At 44.6% G+C, this 20,788-nt stretch overlaps 1 protein-coding gene and 1 long non-coding RNA gene across 2 annotated transcripts in view; one reads left to right on the forward strand and one right to left on the reverse strand.

Moving 5' to 3' along the window:
• Positions 1-12,440, reverse strand: part of CRYBG3 (crystallin beta-gamma domain containing 3) — a 205,349-nt gene extending 192,909 nt beyond the window's left edge. The window contains exon 1 of the mRNA XM_073584406.1: positions 11,786-12,440. Coding sequence (XP_073440507.1) covers positions 11,786-12,222 — 437 coding nt within the window. The 5' untranslated portion in view covers positions 12,223-12,440. The remainder of the gene's footprint in view (positions 1-11,785) is intronic.
• LOC141097326 (uncharacterized) overlaps positions 1-20,788 on the forward strand; it is a 55,651-nt gene that overhangs the window by 5,997 nt on the left and 28,866 nt on the right. The window lies entirely within an intron of this gene.

Below are 20,788 nucleotides of genomic sequence, written 5' to 3' on the forward strand. Positions count from 1 at the left end.
ATGTGCATATTTGGAGAGAAATACTTATGCTTCTTTTCTCAGGACAGTACAACTACCGCAATGTAAAATGGATCCTGAAGTGCGGCTCTGTCACCAGATGTAACAACGCAAACTGCACACATTATGAAATGGATCTGCTAGGCCTGATGAGGCTGGTGTGTTTACTCTGACAAACCACGTCACAATGACCACATAATCCTTTCTCAATAATATGAGTAGTTTTATGAATCTGGCCAGAGCTAGAAACTTATGAGTTTCATCTCTTAACTCTAAGAGATGGAGTTCAAGTCGATAGGATCATCCAGCTCTGGAGCTTTCTTGTGCCCTGCGGAGCTCACACGGAAAGGGCCAGACTATTCTCTTGCGATCAGGTTTTGGTGAGTTTTTGCCGCTGTTTTTTCATTGTGTTTTTTATAACATGCATTTTTATTGCGTTTTTGACGCTGCGGTGCTTGTCTCATTCACACGTTCAGTATTTGGTCAGTATTTTACCTCAGTATCTGTAAGTCAAAACCAGGAGTGGAACAATCAGAGGGAAAGTCTAATAGAAACCCGTCACCACGTCGGTATTTATCACCCGCTCCTGGTTTTGGCTTCCAAATACTGAGGTAAAATACTGAACGTGTGAACGTGTCCTTATGTATTTACATGTATTTCTGCTACAGAAACATACTAAAAATGCATTACATTTTTTACCTACGGATTCTCTCCATTTAATGCAAGTCTATGGGGAAACCCACAAAAAAACTCAGTGAACCAGCAAGAGAAACGGACATGTTGCGGATCTGAAACATTGACCGGAGGTCTGTTTCCGCTGAGGAAAATAAAAGCACAATGGGCATGAGATTTGCAGAAATCCCATCCAAAATATGCAGCGTCAAAAACTTACCAAAAACTCTTAGTGGGACTGTAGCCCAAGGTGGCCGTCCCTGAATCCTGCCTTCTACTAAGTTCTTAAAATGGAAGAGTCTCATGTAAAAAAAAAAAAAAAAAAATCACAGATGATTCTCCTATAAGTATGTACAGTCATATGTAAAAGTTTGGGCACCCCTATTAATGTTAACCTTTTTTCTTTATAACAATTTTGGTTTTTGCAACAGGTATTTCAGTTTCACATATCTAATAACTGATGGACTCGGTTATATTTCTGGATTCAAATGAGGTTTATTGTGCTAACAGAAAATGTGCAATCTGCATTTAAACAAAATTTGACCGGTGCAAAAGTATGGGCACCCTTATCATTTTCTTGATTTGAACACTCCTAACTACTTTTTACTGACTTCCTGAAGAACTAAATTGGTTTTGTAACCTCATTGAGCTTTGAACTTCATAGCCAGGTGTATCAAATCATGAGAAAAGGTATTTAAAGTGGCCACTTGCAAGTAGTTCTCCTATTTGATTCTCTTATGAAGAGTGGCATCATGGGCTCCTCAAAACAACTCCCAAATAATCTGAAAACAAAGATTATTCAACATAGCTTTTCAGGGGAAGGATACAAAAAGTTGTCTCAGAGATTTAACCTGTCAGTTTCCACTGTGAGGAACATAGTAAGGAAATGGAAGAACACAGGTACAGTTCTTGTTAAGCCCAGAAGTGACAGGCCAAGAAAAATATCAGAAAGGCAGAGAAGAAGAATGGTGAGAACAGTCAAGGACAATCCACAGACCACCTCCAAAGACCTGCAGCATCATCTTGCTGCAGATGGTGTCACTGTGCATCGGTCAACAATACAGCGCATGCATAACGCCTTTTTGTATGACCAAACAACTCAATCTTTGTTTCATCAGTTCACAGGACCTTCTTCCAAAATGTAACTGGCTTGTCCCAATGTGCTTTTGCATACCTCAGGCGACTCTGTTTGTGGCGTGCTTGCAGAAACGGCTTCTTTCGCATCACTCTCCCATACAGCTTCTCCTTGTGCAAAGTGCGCTGTATTGTTGACCGATGCACAGTTTCACCATCTGCAGCAAGATGATGCTGCAGGTCTTTGGAGGTGGTCTGTGGATTGTCCTTGACTGTTCTCACCATTCTTCTTCTCTGCCTTTCCGATATTTTTCTTGGCCTGCCACTTCTGGGCTTAACAAGAACTGTACCTGTGTTCTTCCATTTCCTTACTATGTTCCTCACAGTGGAAACTGACAGGTTAAATCTCTGAGACAACTTTTTGTATCCTTCCCCTGAAAAGCTATGCTGAATAATCTTTGTTTTCAGATCATTTGAGAGTTGTTTTGAGGAGCCCATGATGCCACTCTTCATAGGAGAATCAAATAGGAGAACTACTTGCAAGTGGCCACCTTAAATACCTTTTCTCATGATTTTATACACCTGGCTATGAAGTTCAAAGCTCAATGAGATTACAAAACCAATTTAGTGCTTCAGGAAGTCAGTAAAAAGTAGTTAGGAGTGTTCAAATCAAGAAAATGATAAGGGTGCCCATACTTTTGCACCGGTCAAATTTTGTTTAAATGCAGATTGCACATTTTCTGTTAGTACAATAAACCTCATTTGAATCCAGAAATATAACTGAGTCCATCAGTTATTAGATATATGAAACTGAAATAGCTGTTGCAAAAAACAAAATTGTTATAAAGAAAAAAGGTTAACATTAATAGGGGTGCCCAAACTTTTACATATGACTGTATGTGCTATGGATGAGTTGTTAAAGGGGTTGCCAAGCCATAACATATCAAATCCATCATGTAGATCATTGGTCTCCAACCTTTCCTACCTGGAGACTCCTATTCAGCTCTGATAAATGTCACAAGCCACATTCAGCAGGTCCCCTCCAACTTACACCATTGTGATACCAAGAGCCCCAATATAATGACAGCTGAAGACACAACAAAGAAAACATTGAGCCCCCTTCCCCCACACTTGTAGGCCATGTGCTTACATCCAGGGGTTCCCACTTTACTCCCTTTGGGTAACCTTGCATCATGCACACTCGCCATCACACCCAGCTCCAAGCACTCCGATAATTGGCAGTATCATCATATCGCCTTCTTACAATGTTGATTCCCTCCTCCTCACCAGTATACACACATCCAGACTTCCTATTCTGTGCAGGGCCACAGACGAAGGTCACCATCTGGAGACCTTTTCCTCATTGCTGTTAGCTAATGCACCAAGATGTCAGTCAGTCATGGCCACACAACATGGTTTTGCGAGCCACATGTGGCTCCAGAGCCAGAGGTTGGGACCCCTGGTGTAGATCATGGAAAATAAATATTTGCTATATTAAATATAAAGGGATATAAATATAACTGAATTCTATAAAATGAAATCCAGCAATGGATCCTATTTATCCTCTGGGAAACCAACAATCATATGGAAAAAAAACAATAATAGAAGTCAATTAGCATATTACTCCATTCAATGTCCATGCTACTGGCAGTGATAACTAAGTGATGTCCTCTGCTACCCCGGCAGTCCTCTGCTACCCCGGCAGTCCTCTGCTACCCCGGCAGTCTTCTATTACCCCTGCAGTCCTTTGATACTCCAGCAGTCCTCTAAAAAAGAAACAGAATGGCGGCACTGGATGATCCAATGACTGGTTATGGGACACACTTTTGGCCTCCCGCCTGGTGAATGGTCACCTATAGTGCTGTTACAGTATGTCAGGAAGAGCCTTGATGCAATCTGCACCTAGCCTTGGCTAAATTAATTGGAAGGCATCCCACAAGCAGGTTTCCCAAGTGTTGGACATGTCGCCGCGAACTCTCCGAGTACTGTTGTGAATTCGCTTTCTGGCCTACCTCTGGTTAATAGTGAAGCTGGTTATATTGACAGAGGGGTCGCGAGTTCTCTTTCCAGGCTCCCTCTGGTGGTTACTGGAGGTAATGGAGCTGATCTAATTAACAGAGGCCTGCCACCTGATAATGAGGAGGATGACAGGAGATCTGGAGTTTCTGACTGGATTTAAGACAGCCGACTCTGTTATGAATGAGTCACCGTAGGAGGCAAAAACAGAAATGCTAGCTAAGTCCAGAAAACCAGAGAAGTTGGCAGCTATCGGATTGCAGACCCCTGAACCTATCAACACAACTAGCAGTAGCCGTGGGGGGTTCCTACGATGCCCTAGACCCCTCGATCACAGCCGGAGGACTATATAGCCTAAAGACAGAAAGGGAAATCTAAACTGCCCCAGAGCAGACCCCAAAGCAAAAGGCAGCCCCCAACATTTAATGACGGTGAAGCAAGAAGAAAGAACACTAACACAGACAGAAAGATAGACTGAGCAAGGACAGGGCCCAAGCTAACTAGATAGGAAAGGACAGGAAGGATGCTGTCTGCAATCCATGAAAAACCCTATGAAAATAAGAGCCAACAAACTGACAGTGAAAAAGGCCCTGAAGACGCTAGGCTTCAAAAGGCTATGTCAGTACTCAGGAATATTCTGAAGACAGAGCAACCGGCAAAAGGAGATTCAGCACACCCCAGCAGGGAATGGCAGAATCCAGAAAAGCAAGGCAAACAAAAATAAAACACAAATGCTAACAGGCAAATCAGAAAACTTAGCTTTAGAGGAGCAGGAATCAGACTGGTCTACTAGAAGTCCACAGAGAAATCACCCGCAGGGCAGAAGGGCGTCGGCAGCCTTATATCCAGTCCGTGACTCCACTCAGCCAGTCATCCTCATTAGGCTCAGGTGCCTGATAATCAGGCTCATTACCTTCCTTTACCAGAATAGGGAGTTCACCAGACCTCAGTGACGAAGGGGAAAATGAACTCACAACACGACTCCCTCTATTCCTGGCTGGTAATTCTGTTATGATTGGGTCACCGAGGAGGAAAGCAAGACCAAGCTAAGCCACAGAAAACCAGAGGGGTTGGTAACTAAGCAGATTGCAGACCCCTGATACTATCCACACAACTAGCAGTAGCCGTGGAGCGTACCTACGATGATCCTAGACGCCTCAACACAGCCAGAGAACTAAATAAGCCTAAAGCAAGAAAGGGGAAATGGTCTTGTAAGTTATTAATTGCTGAAAAAAATCTGATTGCAACGGATGACCTTTGAGAGAAAAAAAAGTTTTGTTATATAGTCGTGTATGGGCTGGGATGTTATCCCGCTATGGTAGGGCTCCTGTGCAGTGCTGTGACAGCAGGGTGAAAACGTTTGTACATAAGTAGAGTAACTAGATATGAACCTTAACTATTGATCCGTAAAGGGGATGGCCCAAGATTGACACTTAGCTCCTATCTACTAGGAACCCTACTAATCATGAGAGCAGGGGTTCCGAGCTCCATTTGATTGGAGTGGTGGTCGAGCATACACTCCGCTTCCTCCGACAGTGCCCTACAGGTTAAATGGAGCATTGTCGCACATTCTTGACTGCCGCTCCATTCAAGCAGTAGATCGTAAGAAAGATCGTTCATCGGTTGATCAAATAGTTTAATGCTTGCAAAAAATATCATTGTTTTTGGCATTACCCGTGTAAGAGGAGATGGGCTGCTGATTTTATGATACCTTAGTAGTGTAAACAGGCCGGTAAATGAGCACTGAGCAACTTGTTAAACAGTCAATCGGCGCTCGTTAAAAGGCACTGACATATCTAAATGCAACATAAGAGACGGCTGCAGATCTTCACAACTTGTTTTTTAATACTATTTAGGTCTCTTGTATGCAGACTAGATTCTAGATTTAACGCATTATTACCACAGCCCACTTCTCCTTTCTGATGTCCACTTACAAGTGACTCAAGACCTCCAAGATGAGTCATGACACCATACTGAGACCCAGAGATCACTGACTGTTGGATCACAGCAGGCGCTGTAATTAAAAGCTCACTGTACAGCCTGATCTGCAGTACTGAACCGGGCTCTGTATGGCTTTATGGCCATTACTGCAAAGGTATTTTAGCTGTATAGGTTATATGTAGACCTCTATGGTACCGTACACCACGCAGCGTGCCAAGACACTGTATAGTACCTGATGGATATCATTCAGTAAAGTGCGGAGCTCACACCTTCATCCAGATCCTGTTAACTTCGGGTATGTTCACATACGCAATGGTTCGGCTGGAAAATCTGCTGCGTATTGCGGTATTAGTACTAATCGATGAAATTTCATAAAAAGGATCCAAAAATGTAATCTGACCAGTGCTGCAGACCTGACATCTTTAGTAAATCAATTTAGGCTGCGGATTCTACCTGTGGATTATTGTTACTTATTATGCCATTTATTCCACGGCGCTTTGCATGTCGATTTCACTGCTTTTGTAATAAATCCACTGCACTTTTAGAAATTCTGGTGCAAATTTTACCACTCCAGATTCACTGTGGATTTTTTACGCTCCAAGTGGACAAAGTCTAGGGTATGTGCAAACTGTCTCTTCAGAGAGGAAGAGGACTAGAACTCTAGTGCCACCTATTGGAAGTAGCAATCCTAAAAGTCAATGTCGACCCTTTGATGAGCCTTGTCACATGACTTAGGATAAAAGCCAAACCAGAATCTCAATTAGGGTAGGTGCACACGATCAGTAAACGCTGCGGGTTGCACATTGCAAACTTGTACAGCGCCCAGATGTTACAGCATAGTGGATTGGATTTCAAGAAATCCTATGCCCACTATGTGTCCACAGATGCCCGCGACTCACCCATGGAGAAGGACATGCAGTGCAACTTTCCAGACCACAGCAGGTCAATTGATGTTGAGGACAGGTGAGTCTAAGCGCACTCATAGAATGTATTGGACTCGGTGAATCCACATGGTTCATTGATCACATTCGGATGCGTTCAGTAGCCGGCAGCGCTTTGGACGCAGCGGACATGCTCTGCGTCCAAAGCGCTGCCACTCCCGGATCGCATGCACCGGCCGGCCTAAAATCGCTTTAAAGCCTCTATGCACACATAAATGGAAGGCAGAATTAAAGAGGAACTTTCAAAGGATTTTTTTTTTTTTAATTTTTATTTAAACAGAGTACTTTCTCTACCCTGCTCCACTAATTCTGTAAAAGTTTTTTCTTTTTCTTCTTGTGTCGCTTTGTTCCAAAGTTATGGTGTCTGGTAGTGCTGAAGAAACGTCCTCGGATAAGGCGTCATCTGAGTGTATTCGTCGTACTTGAAAAATATATTCGAGTTCCCACGGCTGCATGTCTCGGGATTGCCTAACAAACAGGCAGAAACTGCATGTGTTGCAGCTGTCGAACAGCCATAAAATATGCAGGAGCGTGGGCTCGAACATATTATTAGAAGACACTATGTTAGCACCCGAGCATGTTCTGATAACACCTTATCCAAACACAATCACTCATCACTATTCTCCGGTAATAACAGTGCAACTTTTCCCTTGTACCAACTGGGTGTGTATCACAGAACTTCTTGGTGGGTGAGTCCACATTTTGATTGGCTATTTACTGGCAGAGGAGAAGAAGAAGGAAACGCCCACAGAGAAGTTCTGTACACACCCAGTTAGTTGAAGGGAAAATTTGCACCTTTACTACCGGAGGGTATTACTTTGGAATAAAGGGGCAAAGAAGAAAAATAAAAACTGTTCCAGACTCAGTGGAACAATGGAGGGAGGTTCTAATCTTACATTAAAAAAAGATAAAAATAGTAAAAGGTTCTCTTTTAAGTCTTGTACAATGTGAATGGGCCCTGTTGAGCACCACAAGAAGTCCTCACAGGTTCATATTATGGTCCATGCTTTGTGCTGTCCATGATGCCTCCATGATGAATTGCACGCTCCCCTAAAAGCAAGTCTTCCACCGTACCAGTGTAACATTGTATGAAATCAATCACTACTCACCATCATGACCCTCATGGCTCGTTCACACGACTATATAAAACAACTCTTTTTTTTTTTCTCTGAAATGTCATCCGTTGCAATCAGATTTTTTTCAGCAATTAATAACTTACAAGACCATTTACAACTTTCTTTGTTACTGATTTGCAATGTATCGGATGCTGTACCGCGGCTCCGTATTGACATCCAATTGTTTCTTTTTCTGCACAACCATAGTCTTGACTGGGTGAGTCTCATCAAACACAAAAGACAGCTGTGAAGGCTGCAATTTTTTTTTTTTCCATATGCAGATTTGGTCAGTGAATGACAAAAAATGCTAATTTGCACCGCATTGAATAACACTGGCCCGAGCGATGTTCGCTTTTTCTGCGGACAGCACTCAGACTGACCATATGGTCTTGGAAACGAGCCCTCAGTAACAGAATTCATATCCAGTAACTTCAAGTTATGGTTCCACTTCCTACCTTGATGGCAGCCAAATCCATGGGTTAGTGTAATATAAGAACTAGGAAAGTAGGGATCGCTAATCTTCTTCTTTTTTTTTTTTTCAATTCATGATTTTCTATAAGTTTAGCTGACGTGTAAAACTGATGTCAAAATTCCATTGCAATAAACATTCTATAATGGAGTCTTCTGCTGAGTTTTTAGAGCAGAAACTGAGTCTTTAAGGCTGTGTGCACACGCTGCGGAAAAGGTGCGGATTCATCCGTGCGGATTTTGTACAATCCGCAGGTGAAACCGCAGGTCAAAAGACCTGCGGTTTTACCTGCGGATTGCTCTGCGGTTTTGCCCTGCGGTTTTTCATCTCCTCAATGGAGGAGATGGCAAACCGCAGGAGAATCCGCAGAAAGAATTGACATGTCAATTCTTTCTGCGGATTGAAAACCGCAGATAATCCGCGCGGAAAATTCCGCACCGTCTGCACTGCGGTTTTTGATTCCCATAGGGAATCATGGTACTGTTCACCGCAGCAAAAACTGCTGCGGGTCCGCAGCGGCCAAAACCGCTGCGGAACCGCAGCAAAATCCGCAGCGTGTGCACACAGCCTCAGGTGGACATCTCAAATCTGCACTCCGTTTCTGCTCCGAAAACTTTGTGTGCATAGCCTTAAAAAGAACACCTTTAGGGTCTGTATGACGAGGACCTGTTACAAAATCTACATCAATATTCTTTTTTCGTTCGGCTTTTGAAGTGGATTTACTTTGCCATCCCTGTTGAAAAACTCAGTGTGAACGTAGCCATCCAGCTCTAACGTTGTCATGTGATATATTCCAAAAACCTTGTGTTTTATCTTCTCCATTCAGAAGTTTAAATGGACGTAATCTTCATCAAGTACCATTTAATGCAAGCATTGTTGGACTGGGGTGCCAAGGGCCCACCAGTAACCAACTCCAGGGCCCCACTTTTCAGCTACATGCAAATGTGACATTCTCCTCAATCACAAATGTATATAACAATTATCTGGGTATATTGTAAATGAATAAGATGCCGCCTTTGTCTGCACAGAGTGATTCAAGTATATAGTGCCAAGTACTGCTCATATAAGAGGGTAATGGCCCACTCTTGCACAGGGGCCCACCGGAGGATTCTACTGCTCTCCTGAGGGCCAGTCCAAACCTGACTTAGAAGTGGCCAGAGTCTGAAACGTACTGCAACAAAAGAAGGTATAGCGTTATGTGTCCTTTTTATTTATTGATTTTACTCACTTACATAGCACCATTAATTCCACAGCACTTTACAGAAATTATCCCCATTGGGGCTCACAATCTACATTCCCTATCAGTATGTCTTTGGAGTGTTGGATGAAACCGGAGAACCTGGAGGAAACCCACGCAAACACGGGGAGAACATTCAAATTGCAGATGTTGTCCTTGGTGGGATTTGAACCCAGGTCCCCAAGGCTGCAGTGTTAACCAATGAGCCACCGTGCTGTCTTTTCAGCCATATTCATGTAAAGACCCCTTTAGAGTATGTTCACATATGGCGAATATTTTGAAGACCTTTTTCTTGAACTTCTAGAAGGAAAATCTGCATTATTTTCCAAAAGCAACCAAGCTGAAGAGATTTTATTAAATATCAGCCACAAAAATGTGCAACGTAAATTGACCTGCAATGGGGAATTTGGCAGCATGTCAACTTACCTTGCAGATTTTCACTTTGCAATACACAGTGTGAAACCTTCTGTATCGCCACATTAAAATCCATGGATTATTATGTAAATTTCATTAGGATCCACCAAAAAAATCCACATCAGAAAATTTGTACTGGTTGATGTATCCTTCAGGAAACATGCAATTCGATTGTAAACTTTCCGCTAACACAATTTTCCAGTAAAAACCTGTCTAATTTTCACCACTCATTTTGATCATTATTTGGTCTGTTTTTACCATCAGTTTTTCTCTTATGCATTAAAGGGAATCTGTCACCCCATTTTCGTCCTGAGCTGCGGCCACCACCATCAGGGGCTTATCAAGAGCATTCTGTAATGCTGTAGATAAGCCCCCGGTGTAACCTGAAAGATAAGAAAAACTAGTTAGATTATACTCACCGGGCGGGTGCGGTGGATGTCGCAGTCCGGTCCAGCGCCTCCCGTCTTCTAGTGATGACGTCCTCCTTCTTACTTCTGCCGCGGTTCCGGCACAGGCGTACTTTACTCTGCCCTCAACAGGGCAGATAAAGTACTGCAGTGCGCAGGCGCCAGGAAAGATCAGAGGCCCGGCGCCTGCGCACTGCAGTACTTTACTCTGCCCTCAACAGGGCAGAGAATTACACCTGCACAGGAGCCGCGACGGAAGTAAGAAGGAGGATGTCATCGCTAGAAGATGGGAGGCGCCGAACCGGACCGCGACACTCATCGGACCGGACCGCCCCCTCCGGTGAGTATAATCTAACTTGTTTTTCTTATCTTTCAGGTCACATCGGGGGCATATCTATAGCATTACAGAATGCTCTAGATAAGCCCCTGATGCGGTGGCTGCAGCTTATAGGCCAAAAATGGGGTGACAGACTCCCTTTAAATAAAGATGGAGTTTCTCAAGATTTTTCTACCAAGCAGACTGCATCCAAGTGATGTCCATTTAATTTCATCTTTTTTTTTCACAAATCCATAGATTTGCATTGGTGAGTTTAGTCCGTGACTGCGATAAAAAATTGGACATGTTTTGGAGCTAAAAAAAACACATACATGTGAACGGCGCCATAAACTAGAACGCATAGCCATTATATCTCTGAAAAACACAGAGTACAAGTACGAGGCAAAACGGACTTCTCAATGAGTCCTAACTTTATCTGATGGGTCCAAAACTTTTATTCACCAGAGTTTAGAAACAATTCCTGATCTCTGGACAGTTCCTGACACCATTGAGGAAATATTGGACTCATCATGGTCACTGGTACAGAAGAAAAAAAATTCTAGTAATCTTATGTTTTATTTCAAGGCACAATTGTGGGATCATTCCAGTAATATTAATGTACAACCTCCTATGGAAATTGTCCCGTGTATCAGCGATCGACATAACACAGGCTGCCTATGTTTACCCAGGGCAGCGCCAGGAGTAGTTAAATCCCCTCTCGTTGTCCCACAATCTCGGTTTCTCCAAAATCGATACAGGATAGATTATATTAATGGTGAATTGCTATTTCAGAAATTTCCTCCTAAATGACTGTAGGATCGCACCTAACGCATCACATTACAGAAACGGCAAGGTACATAGAGGATCAGGGGCCCCAAATATAAGGAGCCACCTAGCTGCATTACACTCCTGACCACCTGGGACAAGAGATCCTGGTGCCCTCATCCCATATTAATAGAATTACCATAAAAACCCTACAAAATTGGTTTAATATTGGATTAAACATGATTTAAAATAATGAGTATAGGACAATGAAGAACATCATGTGTCAAAATTACCAATACTGGAAATAATAATGTCATATAATTATTGCAACATCAATTATGATAACCATGGGGATGATGATATTAAAATAAACAGTAATAAGTAAGGGAAATAAATACTGTACATAAACAATAAGTTGTACCTGCTCTGGTCCTCCTCCCTTGCACCCCTAGAGCTGTCATTCTCCTCTTCCTTTTCCTGAGAAGATGTCTTAGTGAAGAGCCTTGGGAAGCCCTTGGACCTGTCTTGGTCCTCTTTATTCCCCTTGGCAGGGGAGGCATCGTCATCGACCCCCTTGCCCTCCTGGTTTATTCTCCTGAAGAAGAGTCTGGATGGGCTGTGACTTCTCTCCTGCTCCTCTCCATGCTCTGTCCTGTCATTTCCATCCTTCTTCTCCTGGGATGGACTTCTGAAGAAAAGCCTGGACAAGCTCCTGTCACCCTTGTCCTGTTCCTCACCTGGATCTTTACTACTTTCCTCCTCTTTCTCCTGGGATTGGGATGATGTCCTGGAAAAGAGTCTGGAGAAGCTCCTAGCTACTTCGTCCTGCCAGGTGCCTGCTCTCCTGCGAGTGCTCATGTCCTGGAGATCAACGAGGACTTCCCAATTTGCCGAGTAAAAGTAGTGACATAGGGACTGAGCTGTCACTAGTCTTGGTGGCTTACAATCAAACTTTTGTAAAAGTTTGCAGGAGGCAGTAGAAGCTTCCCAGAAGTGAAGGATCCAGGAGTTACACCATGCTTCTTCACCAGGAACAAGCAAGGAGGCTGAGATGTGACCTGGCAGGGAGGAGAGGGACTAATAACACCACACTCCCAGGGCTGTCCTCCTCCTCTGCAGCCTGCTCCTTGGCCCTGCCCTATACACATACAGGGAGGAGGTGCAGCCTGCAGCTGTGTGCTATGTGCTGCCTGCTGGGGAAAGTGGATGAGACCACTCAGTGACTCACTGCTTGTACCCAGAGCACTTACCCAATAATGGAGGGGGTGTAGGGAGAGCAGCAGTTGTGAGGGGCTAGTGCCAGTGCAGGAGCTCCCAGCTGCTGTCTGCAGACAGGGTGTGTGGACTTGTGTTGGCATGCTGGTCACTTACTGCACATTCCTTTAGTAATGTTTGTTGCTTTTATCTTCATCTTTTGGTAGTTTGCATTATGACTTGTTTGTTACTTTTGTTGTTTACTGCTGTTACAATGAAGATTGTTTATGTACATTTTGGATTTATTATTGTTTTTTTCTACATTTTAACATTTATTACAAAATCATGGTGATCACGATTTGTTATCGCTAACATCTTTCTTCTATTTATTCTTTATATATATAGATAGATAGATAGCACCAGCATATTCCACAGTGCTATACACAGCTTGTTATCACATGCATCTCCATCCCATATACTGCTGCTGTTAGTGATTGGTCAAGTGACCGTGCATACAAACTATTGTTTTGCATCTTTTAGGGTTCTTTTACTCTTGCTGTGTTTTTGCGGGCCGTTTTTGCGGCCCCAATAGATTTCTATGGCCGCAAAAATTCATCGGAGCTCCCTGTGCCGTGTATAGCTTCGATATTTTTCACGGCTCATGGACACGGCTGCAATTCATTTCAATGGTACCACAAAAACAACGGTAGCTTGTTTTTTGCGGTACACCGTATCTGAGAAGGTTCTTTGCGGCCCGTTTTTGCAGGAGACTGCAAAAATCACGGCAATACAGCCCGCAAAAACCCGGGAAGTGTAAAAGAAGCCTTATGCTGCCATTAATGGGAATCTTACAAATAAAGAAAAACACCAGCACACCCAAGCTAGTGTGAAGTGATGTCAACCAAAGAAAGCATAAAAGTTGGAAAAACGATAAAGGTTGCACCATGATTTACCAAGAATGATTACTCTAGAACATTGAAACTGCATTACTGCCATAGAAAATAGGGAAAAAAAATGAAAAAAGCAGCGTATAATGTATATATGAAATATTCATATGCAAAAATTGCTATGAAAAATACAGTAGAAAAGAAGGTACTTGGCGCCTAGATTGGCCACTATTTGTGAACCCAATTGCCAGTCAAGGCGTCCTTCCTTTTTCCCATTTTCTATGGCAGTAATGCAGTTTCAGTGTTCTAGAGTAATCATTCTTGGTAAATCATTGTGCAACCTTTATAATTTTTCATTAATGGGAATCTGTCAGCAGGATTGCACACCCCAAACTGTTAACATTTACAAGATAAGTCCAACAATATTATTAGGGTATGTGCACACGATGCGTATTCTGCTTAGGAATTTTCCACGCAGAATTCACTAAATCCGCAGGTCAAATGACCTGCATTTTTTGTGCAGTTTTAATGCATGTTTTGTGCGGTTTTCCCCTGCGGATTTCTAGAATGGAGAAGGTGGAAAACTGCAGCAAAATCGCACAAAAGAAGTGACATGCTGCTTTTTCACATTCCACACCAAATCTGCGCGGAAAAAACGCAGCACGTGCACTGCGGATTTGTTTTACATAGAAAAGAATGGTGCTGTACATCACATGCAGCTCTGCTGCGAATACGCAGGGCCAAATCCGCTGCAGATTCGCAGCAGAATCCGCACCGTGTGCACACGTTGCAGATTTGTGTGCGGATTTTTCCGCGCGGAATCTGCAGGTCAAAATGCCTGTGCGGATTTCTAGCGGATTTAGTGCGGATTTCCCCTGGGTTTTTACACCTGCGGATTGCTATAATGGAATAGGTGTAAAAACACTGCGGAATCTGCACAAAGAATTGACATGCTGCGGAAAATAAACCGTCGCGTTTCCGCGCTGATTTTTCAGCAGCATGTGCACAGCAGTTTTTGTTTTCCATAGGATAACATGGTACTGTACATCACTTGGAAAACTGCTGTGGATCCGCAGGGCCAAATCCGCTGCGGATCCGCACACGAATCCGCAGCGTGTGCACATACCCTTACATGGCCGGTCTGTTCTTATGTTACTGAGAATTCAGCATTTGAACTGATATGCAATGAGGCTGAAGAGCTAGGGTAGATCTGAAGCCTCTGTCATTCCAGTTCTGTTTAGAAAAGGGAAAAATCCAGCTGTTTTTTTGGATTACTACATCGAGCAGGAGTGTTTTCTTATCCATGCCGAGGAATGCTGGCAACTACAATCACGGTGAGCTGGATCGTATTTTCCCACTTGCTTCTTCTTTTCCAAGACCTTCTCGCCGGCGGAGAGGAATTATTCCATTGGGGACAGGGAGTTGTTAGCCATGAAGTTGGCCTTTTCTGAATGGAGACACCTCCTGGAGGGGGCTCGCTATCCCTTCCAAGTTCACACTGACCACAAAAACTTGGTCTATCTCCAAACGGCCCAGCGGTTAAATTCTCGCCAAGCTCGATGGTCTCTCTTCTTGTCCCGGTTCCACTTCACCCTACATTTCCTTTCCGGTGAGAAGAATGTCCGCGCAGATGCGCTCTCTCGCTCCATGGTGTCAGCGGAGGAGGAGGAGCCTCGGTTAATTGTACCATCTGAGAGCCTGAGGACAGTGGCTTCGGTCGCCCTTGAGTCTGTACCCCCGGGCAAGACTTTTGTCCCTGCCCGTTTGCGTCCGGAGGTCCTCTCTTGGGCTCATGCGACCAGGGTGGGTGGACCCTTTGATAGTAAGCAGACAGTTGAGCTTTTTGCGAGGGCGTACTGGTGGCCGCATATGGCTCGTGACGTTAAAGAATATATTCAGGCGTGCGTTTCCTGCGCCAAGAATAAGCCTTCCCGGCAACGACCCGCTGGGTTACTTTACCCCTTATCGGTGGCGGACAGGCCCTGGGAGATGGCTGGCATGGACTTTGTGGTGGGTCTACCCAAGTCCAGTGGCAGCACAGTTATTTGTGTCGTGACCGACCTTTTTTCTAAAATGGTGCACTTGGTGCCTCTCTCTCGGCTACCTTCCGCACGGGGCCTAGCAGTGTTGTTCATCAAACACATTTTCCGGTTACATGGCATGCCAGACAAGTTTGTCAGTGACCGGGGTCTCCAGTTTGCGTCTCAGTTCTGGAGAGCGCTCGGTCGCTTGCTCAGTATTGAGCTGAATCTCTCCTCGGCCTATCATCCCGAGACGAACGGGTTGGTAGAGAGGGCCTGGTCACATATCTCCGACATTTTGTCTCGGCCAGGCAGGATGACTGGGCACCCTTGTTGCCGTGGGCAGAGTTCGCCTTGAACAACACTGTGGCCGATTCCATCGGCCAGACCCCATTCCTCCTTAACTACAGCCAACATCCTCATGTCCCTGTGCCCGTGTCATCCACCGACTCTAGGGTGGCAAACTGGGCGGTGGAGGCACATGATATTTGGGACCGCACCCAGGATGCCATTCGGGCCTCTAAGGAGAGAGTGAGGTCCTCCACGGACGCACAACGGCGTCCTGCTCCAACCTTCTCCACTGGCGATTTAGTGTGGCTCTCCGCCCGTAACATCAGGCTGCAAGTTGAGTCCACTAAGTTCGCTCCTCGCTACACTGGCCCCTTTAAGGTCCTCGAACAGATCAGCTCTGTGGTCTATAGTCTGGCCCTTCCACCACACTTGGCTATCTCCTGACACCTTCAACGTGTCCCTCCTTAAACCTGTTCACATGTCCCGGTTCTCCGAGTCATCTGCTGGGACATCAGACCTGTCTTCGGACGAGTTTGAGGTCAATGCCATTGTGGAATGCAGGGTGGTGTGTGGTAAAAAGTTTTATTTGGTGGACTGGAAGGGTCATGGTCCAGAGGCTCGGACCTGGGAGCCAGTGGAGAACATCCACGCTCCTCTCCTTATTGCGGCATTTGAGCGTAGTGAGGTTCAGAGGGAAGGGGGCCCTGGGAGGGGGGGTAATGTTAGGCGTCGGGTTCCTGCCGCTGCACAGCAGGAATCCCGAGCCTTGCATTCGGCGGTCTCCCATTCCCCTTCAGCCGCAGAGAAGCCTGCTCAGCAGACTCGTCGATCCCGGCGCTCTGCTCAGACCAGCTCTGTGGGCTTGGTTGCTGCTGCCACCTCTGGTACACCTATAGCAACGCATGCTGGTCAGCAGCGAGCCACTCCAGGGACCAAGTCCTCCTTTCGGTCAACTGAGCATGCCCGTGGGACGATCTCTCAGTGGAGATTGGAGGTCACATGCTCAGGTCCTTCTCCAGCTCGGATTGGACCATCAGAAAGGTCAGGAAGGACGCTGCTATAAAAGGTTTGCATGGCCGCTCGGCCATGCGCTAGTATAGACTGCATTACCAGACTATGAGGAGTGAGTGTTGTATGCATGTATGAATGTCTCTGGTGAATGACTCATTATGAAACCCCTACCCTTGGTACGCATGTGTTGTGCAGCCTAGCCTGTTAAGTTCCCAGGCTTAGGTGTAGGTAGGACTGAGTCTGAGACAGGCACCAGTGCCCACTGGTGGCTCGGCATGCCACGGTGCATATGCTCGATACTCCTTAGTCAGCATCTATAGTGGCATCCGCAGGTGCAACGCCGCATGCTCAGAAGGTCTAGAGGGACTCTGACCCCATGTCCTTAGGGCAGAGTTCTGTGACCGCTTTCTGTGCGCTCCGTGGCCGGGCTCTGTGAGCTAAACAGGCACCGGCATTTATGTTCTGCGATAGCGCGGCTCTGTGAGTTAACAGAATTCGCTTCTGTTTACACTGGGTGACGTTAACCCACGTGTGACCTTTTCCACACCGCTTTATACTTCCACCATTACTAAGCAGTAGAGTTGAGTGAAACGGGTCGGTCAAATTCATAAGTCGCCGACTTTCGCTAAAGTCGGGTTTCATGAAACGAAACCCGACCATAGCGTGAGGTCGGCCATGAGGTCGGCGACCAGAGCGCCAAAGTCGCGTTTCAGATGATGCTTCCAGCACCCTTTTTCAGCCAATGATGGAGGACGCACACTGTGGGCAACGCAATGACATGGGCAGCGGTCACCACCATCTTTGAGAAGGGCATGCAAGTGATTGGCTTGCTTTGTGTGGCGTCACAGGGGCTATAAAAGGGCGTGCACGCCGACCGCCATCTTACTTATTCCGATCTTAGCATAGGGAGAGCTGCTGCTGATTCTGTAGGGAGAGCATTAGGCAGGGAAGAAGAACAAAAAAACTTCAATGTACAACACAACAGTTTGTGTGCAGTGACAGGGGAGGCTGTTATGAATGGGTCACCGAGGAGGAAAAAACATAAACATGCTAAGCCCAGAAAAAACAGAGAGGTTGGTAACTATGCAGATTGCAGATCCCTGATCCTAACCACACAACTAGCAGCAGCTGTGAAGCATACCTACAATGAACCTAGACGCCTCGTCACGGCCGGAGGACTAAATAAGCCTAAAGCAAGAAAAGGGGAAAACTAACTGTCCCAGAGCAGACCCCCAAAGGAATAGACAGCCCCCACACATGTATTGACGGTGAAACAAGATGAAAACATAAACACAGGCAGCAAAATAGGCTGAGCAAACGATGGGGCCCACACTAACTAGAAAGGAGAGGAAAGGAAAGACACTGTCTGCAATCTGCCCAAAACCCTACAAAATAATGTCCAACACTTCTGATAACAAAATTAACCCTGAAGTCACTAGACTTCTCCCACTATCAGCACTCTGAAATATTCTGAGACAGAGCAAAAAGAGGCCAATCTAATAAGGGACAAAAAGCAAATTGGCAAATACAGATAAATAAGAGTGGAAATTCAGCACAGCCCCAGCCGGGGCTGGCTGACCACACAAAAAACTAAATAGAACAACAAAATCAAGTGTGAACATTAGCAGAGAAACTTAGCTTGAGCTGACTAGAACAAAGCTGAGAACCAAGACCTGACAAGCAGAAGGAATCGCCAATACCAGAGTAGGGCGTTGGCTGTCTTAAATCCAATCTGAGATTCCTGAGGTCCAATCGTCATCCTCATTATCAGGTGGCAGATCTCTACTGATTAGCCCCTTCACCCCCAAGGGTGGTTTGCACGTTCATGACCGGGCCAATTTTTACAATTCTGACCACTGTACCTTTATGAGGTCATAACTCTGGAACACTTCCATGGATCCCGGTGATTCTGACATTGTTTTCTCGTGACATATTGTACTTCATGTTAGTGGTAAAATTTCATTCAAATAACTTGCGTTTATTTGTGAAAAAAATGGAAATTTGGCAAAAATTTTGCAATTTTCCAACTTTGAATTTTTATGCCCTTAAATCACAAAGATACGGCACACAAAAAACTTGATAACTAACATTTCCCACATGTTTACTTTACATCAGCACAATTTTGGAACCAAAATTTTTTTTTGTTAGGAAGTTATAAGGGTTAAAAGTTGACCAGCGATTTCTCATTTTTACAACACCATTTTATTTTTAGGACCACATCACATTTGAAGCCACTTTGAGGGGTCTATAAGATAGAAAATACCCAAAAGTGACACCATTCTAAAAACTGCACCCCTTAAGGTGCTCAAAACCACATTCAAGATGTTTATTAACCCATTAGGTACGTCACAGGAATTTTTTTGAATATTTAAAAAAAAAAATGAACATCTAACTTTTTTTCACAAAAAAAATACTTCAGGTTCAATTTTTTTTATTTTACCAAGGGTAACAGGAGAAATTGGACTGCAAAAGTTATTGTGCAATTTGTCCTGAGTACGCTGATACCTAATTTGTGAGGGGGAACGACCGTTTCGGCGCATGGCAGAGCTCAGAATGGAAGGAGCGCCTTTTGACTTTTTCAATGCAAAATTGGCTGGAATTCAGATCGGACGCCATGTCACGTTTGGAGAGTCCCTGATGTACCTAAACAGTGGAAACCCCCTACAAGTGACCCCATTTTGGAAACTAGACCCCCCAAGGAACTTATCTAGATATGTGGTGAGAACTTTGAACCCACAAGGGCTTTACAGAAGTTTATAACGTACAGCGGTACAATTAAAAAATCATATTTTTTCCACAAAAATGATCTTTTCACCCTCAATTCTTATTTTTCCAAGGGTAACAGCACCCTAAAAGTTATTGTGCAATTTGTCCTGAGTACGCTGATACCCCTCATGTGGGGGTAAACCACTAATTGGGCGCATGGCAGAGCTCGGAAGGGAAGCAGCGCCATTTGACGTTTTTGGCTGGAATTGAGATCGGACACCATGTCGCGACTGGAAAACCCCTGATGTACCTAAACAGTGGAAACCCCCCACAAATGACACCATTTTGTAAACTAGACCCCCCCAAGGAACTTATCTAGATGTGTGGTGAGCACTTTGAACCCCCCAGTGCTTCACAGAAGTTTATGACGCCCGGGCGTGAAAATAAAAAATTCGTATTTTTTCCACAAACATGATCTTTTAGTCACCATTTTTTTTATTTTCCCAAGGGTACCAGGAGAAATTGGACCCCAAAAGTTGTTGTCCAATTTGTCCTGAGTATGCATATACCCCATATGTGGGAGAAAACTACTGTATGGACACACGTCAGGGCTCGGAAGGGAAGTAGTGACGTTTTGGAATGCATACATTGATGGAATGGTCTGCGGGTGTCATGTTGCCTTTGGAGAGCCCCTAATGTACCTAAACAGTGGAAACCCCCCACAAATGACCCCATTTTGAAAACTAGACCCCCTAAGGAACTTATCTAGATGTGAGGTGAGCACTTTGAACCCCCAAGGGCTTCACAGAAGTTTATAATGCCAGGGCATGAAAATAAAAAAAATCGTATTTTTTCCACAAACATGATCAATTAGTCCCCAATTTTTTCATTTTTCCCAAGGGTAACAGGAGAAATTGGACTGCAAAAGTTGTTGTCCAATTTGTCATGAGTACGCTGACACCCCATATGTGGGAGAAAACTACTGTATGGACACACGTCGGGGCTCGGAAGGGAAGCGGTGCCATTTTGGAATGCAGACTTTGATGGAATGGTCTGCGGGTGTCATGTGCGTTTGGAGAGCCCCTGATGTAGCTAAACTATTGAAACTCCCCACAAGTGACCCCATTTTGGACACTAGACCCCCCCATGGAACTTATCTAGATGTGTGGTGAGCACTTTGAACCCCCAAGTGCTTCACAGAAGTTTATAACGCTCGGACGTGAAAATAAAAAAATCATTTTTTTCCACAAAAATGATATTTTTGCCCCCAATTTTTATTTTCCTAAGGGTAACAGGACAAATTGGACCCCAAAA

Source organism: Dendrobates tinctorius, unplaced genomic scaffold (assembly GCF_039654945.1).
Source record: "Dendrobates tinctorius isolate UK_male_01 unplaced genomic scaffold, ASM3965494v1 ptg000084l, whole genome shotgun sequence".
Lineage (NCBI taxonomy): Eukaryota > Metazoa > Chordata > Amphibia > Anura > Dendrobatidae > Dendrobates > Dendrobates tinctorius.